The sequence below is a fragment of the Garra rufa genome, chromosome 15, assembly GCF_049309525.1.
Source record: "Garra rufa chromosome 15, GarRuf1.0, whole genome shotgun sequence".
Classification (NCBI taxonomy): domain Eukaryota; kingdom Metazoa; phylum Chordata; class Actinopteri; order Cypriniformes; family Cyprinidae; genus Garra; species Garra rufa.
Genome location: NC_133375.1, coordinates 31,141,552 through 31,153,124, shown reverse-complemented (window position 1 = coordinate 31,153,124; position 11,573 = coordinate 31,141,552). Strand labels below are relative to the sequence as shown.

At 32.7% G+C, this 11,573-nt stretch overlaps 1 protein-coding gene across 2 annotated transcripts in view; it reads right to left on the bottom strand.

The window, feature by feature from the left end:
• Nucleotides 1-584: 584 nt before the first annotated feature.
• Nucleotides 585-11,573, bottom strand: part of faf1 (Fas (TNFRSF6) associated factor 1) — a 98,854-nt gene continuing 87,865 nt past the window's right edge. For both annotated transcript variants that reach the window (XM_073819145.1, XM_073819146.1), the window contains exon 19: nt 585-1,305. In XM_073819145.1, the coding sequence (XP_073675246.1) occupies nt 1,222-1,305 (84 nt within the window). In that variant the 3' untranslated portion in view covers nt 585-1,221. The remainder of the gene's footprint in view (nt 1,306-11,573) is intronic.

Here is an 11,573-nt window from a genome sequence, read left to right as displayed (position 1 = left end):
AAATACAAAAAATTCTGTCATTAAGTACTCACCCTCATGTCGTTCCAAACCTATAAGAACTTCATTCATCGTTGGAACTCAAATTAAGATATTTTTAATGAAATCTTGAGAGCTTTCTGACCCTGCATAGACAGCAACGCAACTGACACATTCAAGGCCCAGAAAGGTATCAAGGACATTGTTAAAATAGTCCATGTAACATCAGTGGTTCAACCGTAATGTTATGAAGCTACGAGAGTACTTTTTGTGCACAAAACAAAAATAATGATTTTTTGACTTTTCAGCCTTCAATGTAACAGTTGCGTTGCTGTCTATTCAGGGTCAGAAAGCTCTCGGATGTCATCAAAAATACTTTCATTTGTGTTCCGAAAATCAATGAAGGTCATACGAGTTAGGAACAATATTACGGTGAGTAATCAATGACAGAATTTTCATTTTTGGGTGAACCCTTTAAATTGACCTTAGCTGTCATGTATTAAAAATGCAGAACCTTAATGCAGGCCATGTGTTGGTTTGATGGTGCCTTGATGATGTAGTCACCCACACATGGAGGTAAAAATAAATTTAGAGTGGCAAGACACATGCATGTTCATATATTCTTTATATAATGTATATCAACCTAAATCTAATACAGCATCAAACTTAAAAAGTGGGAAAAGGGAGAAAAAAACAAAACAAAAAAAAAACAATTAAGATTAAAACCAAGTATCATCAATTTGGGAATCGGGAAGAAGCCGGGATGACGGGCTGTCCAGGGCCACGCTGAGAATTAGGGACTCTGAGAACATTGGGAAAGGAAATGGTCCAGCGTTCTCCAGGAAATGTCTCTTTGTTTTGACTTTTATTTATTTGACATTTTTTTAAATTGATATTTTTTTCCAACACAAAACATGTCTAAAAAGCAGCCGCAGTGAGAAGTCCTTGTCTGTGAGGGCTGGCTGTTTTAGACTTCCACACCTTTTTTTTTTCTTTTCGGTTACCTTACGTTTCGGGTGGAAAAAGAACATTACACTGCAGTTATGTGAGGAGAGTGATCATTTATCCATGTGCTTGTGAAGGCCTCCGTGTGCATAAAATGTACACTCAGCATTCATATACAACGCACTGTGTGAAAATGTGTAAAGGCTTGTGTGTGTGTGTGTGTGCCTGGTCGCTGTGGACATCATGCTAAAAGTTCTTTGCTTATTCTTCTTGTTCGCCTCAGGATGTGTCCGATCGGTCCTACTCTTTGGCCTCCAGAAACAGGGTCTCCTGAGGGAAGAGTTTTGCCTCCAACAGATTTGACGCCGGGTCTAACTGCGTTATCTGTGAGAGATGAAGAAAAAAAAAGGCAAATTTGAGATGTTTTTCAATGCTCGAGGAATAAAAAAAAAAATTGGCTAATTTTAGGACCCATTTATACCTTGGCGAGAACTATAATGATAACGATATACATTCTTTGTCAAAAGTTTTTGAACAGTAAGATTTTAAATGTTTTTAAAAAAGTATCTTGTGTTTACTAAGCCTGTATTTATTTGATCCAAAGTACAGCAAAAACGGTAAAATATTGAACTATTTTTACTATTTAAAAGAACTGTTTTCTATTTGAATATATTTTTAAATGTAATTTATTCCTGTTATTTTAAAGCTTCAGTTTGAAAGCTTTGAAATAACAGCTTTTAGCATCATTACTCACATGATCCTTCAGAAATCATTTTAATATTTGTGATTTACAGCTCAAAAAACATTATTATACTGAAAACAGATTTTTCAGGTTTCTTTGACAAATATAAAGCTCAGAAGAACGCATTTATCTGAAATAGTAATATTTTTATAAATTATAAACATTATAAATGTCTATCACTTTTGATAAATTTAAAGCATCCTTGCTAAACAAAAGTATTTATTTCTATAATTTATTTCAAAAAAAGTTATACTGACTGTAAGCTTTTGAATGATATAGTGTATGATGTTACAAAAGCTTTTTATTTCAGATAAATGCTGATCTTTGGATCTTTCTATTCACCAAAGAATCCTGAAAAAACTGTGTTAAATATTGATAATAATAATAATAAAAATAAATAAATAAATAATAATAATAACAACAACAACAAAAAATGTTTATTGAACAGCAAATCAGCATATTACAATGACTTCTGAAGGATCATGTGACACCGAAGATTGGAGTAATGAAGCTTAAAATTTAGCTATGATCACAGGAATAAATTACATTTTAAAATATATTTAAATAGAAAACAGTTACTTTAAATAGTAAAAATATTTCAAAATTTTACTGTTTTTGCTGTACTTTGGATCAAATAATTGCAGGCTTGGTGAGCACAAGAGACTTCTTTAACTTTAAAAACTTTTGACTCGTGGTGTATAATTTAAAAAATGTTCTACATTTAAAAAACAGAAAGCCCGTTTCTGCTACGGGATGAAAAATGAAAAAGGTAATTGTGGCTTTTTATCTCACTATCGTAACTTCTTGCAATTGTGAGGTTTTTTCTTGAAATTCTGAGATTTTTTCCCCCTCAGAATTTTTAGTTCCGACAATTTAGAAAAATATTTAAAATTCTGAAACATAAAGTGTAATTGCAATCTCTCACAATTCTAATTTCTTTAATTGAAAATGCAAATATATATCTGACAATTCCAACTTTATTCTTAGAAAAGCGAATTATCTCACTAATTGTTACATTTTTCACAATTAGATTTTTAAAAACTTGTAATCAGACCACAGTTACTTTTTATGATTACATTCACTTACTTATTAAGATTACATTTTATTTACACAACAGCAGTAAATTATTCATAATATATTGATTCTCCCTAATTAATCTTTTTCATCTTTAACATTTTTTTTTTTTCATTCTAAAACATCGTACTGATTCTATACATTCAGAAAAGTTTTGTGGACATTCACACAAAGATCAGTCAATATTCACGTGGCAACACAGCATTTGACAACTGATTTTTTAAAAATCATTTCAGGTTTAAGAAGTGTTTTATCATCGCATCAACTACACATTGATTTTTATTTTAATTATCACTCTGTAGGTTATTCAACCCTGTATTTCTATGTCTACGGAAGGCTTCTGTCTTACAAACACATTAAAAAGAACAAATTCACAAACTTTTTTTGTCATCTGATTCTCTTTCACCCAATAAATTTACTTGAGGTACCCCTGAGATTTTAAAATAAATATTTGAATAATTATGTATCACATTTGCATGTTAAGCAAACAAATAATTGATTGTTTTTAAAATTATTTATTTGAATTGAAAAAAATTAATGATTTAATTAATTACTAACTTTTCATTAAACTCAAACACCTCCAGTTCCTTAACAAACACCAGTTTGGGAAACCTTGACATAATATATATTGTTTAATGCAAGTCATGTTGTTAACAACAAATAGAATATATTTTCTTACTCTTTGTATTTTTACGTCACTATGGTACAAGATTATTCTTAATTAAATCTTTAATAAACAAGTTAGGTCAAAAGTAATCTAAAAGTAGTCTGATTATATTACATAAAATGTGTAATGTAATGGATTACATCTATTTGTCATGTAATTTTGAATCAGTAACAGATTGCAATTTGTAAGAAATCTACCCAGCTCTCTTAACAGCCTAACGGTCCATTATTTTAGATTGTAACCTATTAAAAAAAAAAAAAAAAAAGTTAATAAGGTGTGCGGGTTAAGTCTGGTCATCCTTCCTAAACGAAGCGATGTGTGGGGTCTAGCTGGTCTGATGTCATTGGTTAACGCCGTAATGCGATAATGTCCCCGGTGTGAGGTACGTGTCCTGTTTCCTTTTGAGATAGTTGCTGTTTGTTATCGCAAATGGACCGGTCCAAACCAAACACAATAGCAACGGTGTGAGAACTCATCAGCCCCTAATAATCTCCATGAGAGAAGCCCGACTTCATTACCCAAGAGCACTGCAATCACTGGCCACAATTTTAACAGCAAACTAACTGACATTTGTGACGACACGACCGATCTCGGTTCGGGGATTTTCCCAGCCGATGAGGAGTGACGAACCCTTGTGTAAGCGGGCTTGCGATCCTGCGCCGAGAGAGAAAAGGAGAGCGGGAGATGATGGCTGTATTGTAGTGAGCTAATAGCAGAGCGTTCTCCTGTTACACGGGGCCTTTGCTCACACCTGGGTGTCCACACACCGCACGGCCACGATGCTCAGGACAGGGGCTTAACTGCAGCCTGGTGACAGGGCTCCGATTAAGGCCTATTCTCTGCTCTGAAGACCCCTCTAGCTTGACGTGTTTGTAATTAAAACACAGAGCTCAAAGCAGCTGGGCTTGAAGGTCACAGGGTCGGAGAATAAAGCTAACATACTGTATAGTGTATTTCTGTTAAAGCGGTCGGGACATTGGACAATATTCCAAAGCTGATGGAATAAAAAGAATATATGCAACATACACTGAAAACCTCATGAAATTAGTTTCTTCGACCGTTAAATAGTTCATGTTTTCTATGGTGTTATGGATGTCACAATAAGAAAAAAAAGTTCTGTAGTCATTTTTGAGAAACTTCTAAAATAATTGTCTATGGTAACTGACAGCATGCTATATAGACAGTCAAACCAAAAATTATTCAGACACCAGATATAACTTTTGATATTTTTTACTAGTAGGTGCAGGAGACTATGGATTATTTATGTAAGTGAGGATAGCAAAATAAAGTAAACCGTGACACATCATACCCAAAAATTCTTCATACAGTGGACTACCAGTAAAATTGATAAAAAAAATTGGGACCAAAAACTTGACCTGACCATGTTTTGCTACATACCTTTCTATCAAAGTTATCTGAAGATGAATTTGTTCTGACACAGTTGAACTTGTCATATTTTATTACCATTTTCTAAACTATAGCAAATAAACTGATAATGTGAGAAATTTTGAAGGTGTCTGAATACATTTTGGCTTGACTGTAATTCATTTGCCATTATCAAGATGAATTTGTTCTGACACAGTTTAACTTTTGAGTTCTTTTCATATTTTATTACCATTTTCTAAACTATAGTGAATATGTGAGAAATGTTGAAGGTGTCTGAATAAATCTTGGTTTGACTGTAGATAAAACTAATGCATTATATCATGAAATAATGAATTTACAGCACAGATTAACCTTAATAATAATTATACTATTGTTAATTAATGTTAATTTACACAACTTAAATTGCTAAAATGTACGTACCACTGTTCAAAATTTTGCTGGACTTCAAAAACGAAATGCTTTTGAAAGCTCTCTTATGCTCACCAAGGCTGCATTTATTTGATCTAAAATATTGTAAAAACAGTACTATTTTGAAATAATACTACAATTTAAAATAACAGTTTTATATTTTAATATATTTTAAAATATTATTTATTCCTGTAATGGCAAATCTGAATTTTCAGCTGCCATTACTCCAGTCTTCAGTGTCACATGACCCTTTATAATCATTGTAATATGCTGATTTGGTGCTTAAGAAATATTTCTTATTATTACCCATTTTGAAAATAGCTGTGCTGGCTAATATTTTTGTGCAAACCGCAACATATTTATTTATTTACTTACTTTCAGGATTATTTAATGAATAGAACATTTAAATAACATTCATAATTTTTTTTTTTTTTATAACAACTTAAGTTTTTTTGGTTACTTTTGTTAAAATTTAAGTACACCCTTACCGAACAACATATTAATTTAATTTGAACAAATCCAACTTTTGAACATTAGTATACAGTTGAGGTCAAAAGTTTACATATACTTTGCAGAATCTGCAAAATCTCCATATTTTCACACTGAGGACAACTGAGGGATTCATATGCAACTATTACAGAAGGTTCAAACACTCACTGATGCTCCAGAAGGAAAGACAGGGGTGTAAACTTTTGAACAGAATGAAGGTGTGTACATTTTTCTTATTTTGCCTAAATATATATGTTTTTTTTTTTCATTTACTACTGCCCTTCAGAAGCTACAGAAGGGTTCAAATACACAAAAATGCTGAAAAACCCAAACATTTGTGGGACCTAAAGTATTTTTCTGAAGAACAGCAGGCAGTTTAACTGTTCAGGACAAACAAGGGACTCATGAACAACTATCACCAAACAAAAAACAAAAAAACAGCTATGGATCATTCAGGTAACAACACAGTATTACGAATCAAGTGTATGTAAACTTTTGTACGGAACTATTTGTATGAATTCAACTATTATTTTCTCTTGTGGACTATATGTAAACGTCTTTTATGTGAAATATCTTATTCTGGTCAGTACTAAATCAAAAATAACCTGCATTTTGTATGATCCCTCTTATTTTGGTAAAATAATTAACATTTCGCAGATTCCGCAAGGTGTATGTAAACTTTTGACCTCAACTGTATGTAGAAATTAACAATCAAGATCAATACTTTTTTTATCGTTAATTTTTGATTCAATTACTCAATTACACATACATTTGCTGTCAATAAATGTTATGCTGTAAATAACCTGAAATATACTTTAAAAGAAAAAATTCTGATCCATACCACAAAAACAACAGTTCTAATGTTTAAAATGTTATTTTACACTAAAAAGTAAAATTATTTGAGGTAAAGGCCTCACTGGGACACCTGACATGAAGCTCGCACAGATGACAGTAAGTTCAAAGTGACAGCGTATTATCGGCGGGTTTGGCATCTCAAGGGGGGTTAGTACAGATATCACACCCGCTTCAGCACATTAGCTGTGTTGCCCCAAACCTCATTTTAGCGTGTGACTTATGCCTTTTGTTTTTCAATCTGACCTGAGGGCACAGGAGGGGGTAGTACCAGGGAGAGCGTTGTAAAAACACGTTGCTCCCACCAGGATGCCCTCCCTGTCTTTCATACGAGCGCTTAGGAAAAACCTAAAATGGAAATGAACCCGAAAACCTGCTATAACACCACAGCATCAGGTAGAAGTAAATGAGGTTCTAGGGTGGCGCAGATGTGTGCGTGTGTTTGTGTTGATGACTGTTCTCTTTTAAAGGGGAATGAGAGAAACAAGGTGGCACTCCAATGGCAGGAGACAGATGCCATGGGTGATTGTTTACATTGTTATCCAATTAACAGACCATAAGAGGAGAAGCATCTGTCAACAAACAAAGCTGTTGTTTTCCTCCTCTCTCCTTGTCTTTCGCTCTTTTTCCTCCTCTCACTCCCTCCCTCTTTTCCCAGCACTTGTTAGTTTCTTCAGAAACCTTCTGTTTGGCCCGTTTGAATTAAATTAGACTTCTCTGTGCAACACTGATTGCGCTTGGGCTTCTAACACCTCGACTGACACACACAGAGTCATAAAATTAAAGTACGATTATAACCCCCCTGACTGACAACCTCAGCCCGCAACGCACCAACGGGGGACGTTAAGACCAAATGAATTCAAACGTGCCCGGGTAGTGTGATCTCCACTGATGAACAATACGTTCTCCGACGGCCAAAGTAAACAGAAGAAGAAAAGAGATCATTTGAAGGGTGTGGAGACTCATATCACCGTAATCCTGAAGAGGTTTATTAAAGCAAGAAGTGGCCGTGTGATGGAGGAGAGGCCCGGGCGGCTGTTTTCTTAGGGCCTTGATGATGTTGATGGCAGGTAATCCTGTTAAACCTTTAGCACACTCATCTTCAACGGCCCCACACAGTCACCAAACAAACATAGGACAGCCGCCCAGATGACCACAGGAAAAGGGGCACGAGAGAGAGAGAGAAAATCCTGCTCTCCAAAAGTAGAGTGCTACTCGACTTCTGAGCCCTAAACGGAGCGATGGCTGCTTACAAGCATTTGAAAAGGAACAATAAAGTTAAATGTACACTACCGTTTAAAAGTTTGGGGTCTGTAAAATGTGTCATTTGATCAAGAATACAGTAAATATTGTAAAATATGACGACCATTTAAAATAACAGTTTTCTATTTTTAATACAATACAAATATTTCATTTCTGTGATGGCAAAGCTGAATTTTCAGTATCATTACTGCAGTCTTTAATGTCACATGATCCTTCAAAAAACATTTTAATATGCTGATTTTGTACTTTTGCTCAATTTATTAAATGTAAAATTTATTAAATATTTATTACAATCATTTTACCCATGTTTACCAGCAAACTCATGAAAATAAATGCCAATTTTAGCAACTCAGTAGATGTTGAGTGATCCAAGCATTACAGGCATAATTTAACTGTCTTATTAAAACACCCTTGTTCTAATAAACATTTGTATTAATCTGTCTGTAATACTGTCGATGTGCATTTTTATTATCCTCACAAGTTGTTTAATTATTTTTAATAACTGTATTAAAAATATAATTATTCTAAATAAGATCAAATTTTTTCATGTAATAATAAATTATATAATATATAATAAAATGCTGATGATTTAAAACTAAAGACAGACAAATATAAGTCAATTATACACTACCAGCCAAAGTAAGATTTTTAAAGTTTTTATTTTTAAATAAGTTTTTCTGCTCACCAAGACTGCATTTATTTGATCCAAAGTACAGCAAAAACAGTAAAATTAGTAATATTTTTATAATTTAAAATAACTTGTTCATATAACTTGAAAATGTTTTAAAATGTAATTTACTCCTGTGATTTTAAAGCACATTTTTAACATCATTATTCCAGGCCCATGATCCTTCAGAAATCATTCTTATAATCTAATAATAATAATAACCCTTTTTTATTTACAGAATTATTATTAATATTATTATTATTTGAAAACAGCTGAGTAGATTTTTTCAAGTTTCTTTGATTAAGAGAAAGTTCAGAAGAACAGCATTTATCTGAAATGGATATCTTTTGTGACAATATAAATCTCTTTAGCATCACTTTTGATCAATTTTGATCAATTTAAAAGCATCCTTGCTAAATGAAAGTATTACTTTTTATAATCCCCGCCCCCTGAAAAAATGTACTCAGCTGTTTTAAACATTGATAATAATAATAACAACAATTAGAAATATTTCTTCAACAGCAAATCAGCATTTTAGAATAATTTCTGAAAGATCGTGTGACAGTGAAGCCTGGAGTAATGATGTTGAAAAATAGCTTTGATCACAAGAATATAAAAAAAAACTTCAAATAGAAACAGTTATTTTAAATAGTAAAAATGCTTCACAATATTACTGCGTTTGCTGTATTTTGGATCAATTAAATGCAGGGTTGGTAAGTAGACTTCTTTAAAAAAACTTTTGACTGGTATGTAATTATTAAAGATAATATAAATATCTTTCCAATTGTACATTGCAATTCAAAAGTCTGAGGTTTGATAAGATGTTCTCTTAAAATAGTAAACTGTAATATAGTAAAAATTAAGAAATTATTAATTAAAAAAGTGTTCTATTATTATTCCCGAGTTGTTGATAAATCAATGTTATTTATTTCTAGCAAAGCTGAATTTTCATCAGCTATTTCTCTAGTCTTCAGTGTGACATTATCCTTCAGAAATCATTCCAATATGCTGATTCAGTGCTCAAGAAACATTTCTTTTTATCAATGTTAAGAGCAATATTATGCATTTATTTTAAAAAAATGCTACGTTTTTGTAACATTACAAATGTCTTTAGTGTAACTTTTTAATCAATTTACTGCATCCTTGCTTAAAGTACTATTATTAGTAGTATTATTACTTTTTTAGACAGAAAATCTTACTTAATCTTTTGAAAGGTAATGTGCCAAAAAATGCAAAAAGCAATTAAACCCAAACATAATAAATAGTAAACAATATAATAAAAACAAACATGCAGCTGAAGGCAAAAGTCACTAGTACTGTTAGTGTAAATATGTCTTCATGTGAAATCTGAGTAGTACTTGTAGATTAAAAAGAAAAAGAACACAAAGAAAATTCATTTGCATCACTGACTGTACTGTGTACATTTCTACAAGCAGACTATTTGAAAAGTCCTGAGGGAATCAATACGGAGTTCAGCGGAAAACAAAATAAAAGCTGAATGTCTCAGAGCATGATTAACTGATGTCACTTGCAGCTGCCAGTTCAGTTTAATTAATTTCATTATTAGTATACTTAAGGATTAACCTGATCAATAACACAGTAAAAACTCATTAAAATGACAATACAGAGTTTCATCATAAAGCAGGTGTATGTTACCAGGCCGCTGCAGAGTAAACTACGCGAAGGCATTATTAGAAATTAAGAACACACAGGTTTTAAGAAAGGTCTGGCTTCTGAATCACGTAGTCAAAACATTTCAAGCAAATTAGCAATAAGCTGAACACCAGTCTACATTGAGACTTGTTTAAACTGAACATCTCCACTTTAAAAGCCGGGCAAATAAATATTGCCGTTCATTAGCACTAATAAAAGGACCTGCAATAAGGGGCTAAGAGAGAAGGAAAATAAAGACCAGACACGCAAGATGTGGTTTCCCAAACAGAAGGAAAAAAGAAAAGGAGAAAAAAAAAAAAACCAACAAAAAAAGAAAGAAAAAAATATACAGCTGAAACAACGGTTCTAATGAAGCCATTTAGGGTCCTCCACCATTAATTAAAACCCAATAGCCAGGTCTGTGTTAGCGCTGTGTTGTAGAGTGTTTATTTGGCCAATTAGGAAAGCGGTGGGAGATCATTATCTGCCTGCAGGAGCGGTGAGGGCGTTAGCGTTCGCAGTGTTGGAGTAAGACTCTGCTAAGGGCCGGCCGAGGGTGGAGACGGAGGGGGGGGAAGGAGGGTTCCCACCTCTGGGGAGAAGTCAGTTCTGGCTCCCTGCTTGTCTTTAGCATGACCGCGGGATGCTAAGGGGGGGTCTAAAGGCAAGAAGCCAACGTAAATGCACAGACAGGCCAGGCGCTGACGTAAGAGATGTGGAAACTACACATCCAAATGGCTCTCTGAGGGTAGAACAGATGTTTTATCAAGCAGTGGTTTTGCAACTGGTTTTTGATCTGGTGACCTAGACTTTGGACATTACTTGTTTTCGGGTCATCATGTTATGTAATAAAGTAATAAAGATGAATAATAAAAAGTGATTATAAATTACAATGTAATAATATTGCACAAAATTAATAATAAATATTCTTCTGATCACTTTTATAAGATCATCAAATTTTATCCGATTTTTATACATTTATTGCATTCAGTGCCCTGTTTACATAAGTGCAATATTTTAATGTAGGTGTATTATATATTTATAAACAGATCACTTTTTTATTATTCGTGTTTATTTACTGCATTTTACTTTAAAATTTTATCTATATATAATATACATAATACAATATTGTATATTTATATTTTCAAATATTCTGCAGTTATGTCTATTATTTATAGTTACATAGTTGTACTATTTATGTGCGTGTAAAATATTAATTTGTCGCATTTCATTGTATTGTTTACATAACTGCAATAACCGGTGTTGTAATATATTATAATTTACAATATTATATATATATATATATATATATAGGGTGGGTGAAAAGTAACTAGGCAATATTTAATGTCTACAGCTATATCAATAATTTAATATTAATTTATATATTTGTGTAAAATATTTTATGTTTAATAACTTACATAATGTATAATGAGATATATATATATATATAT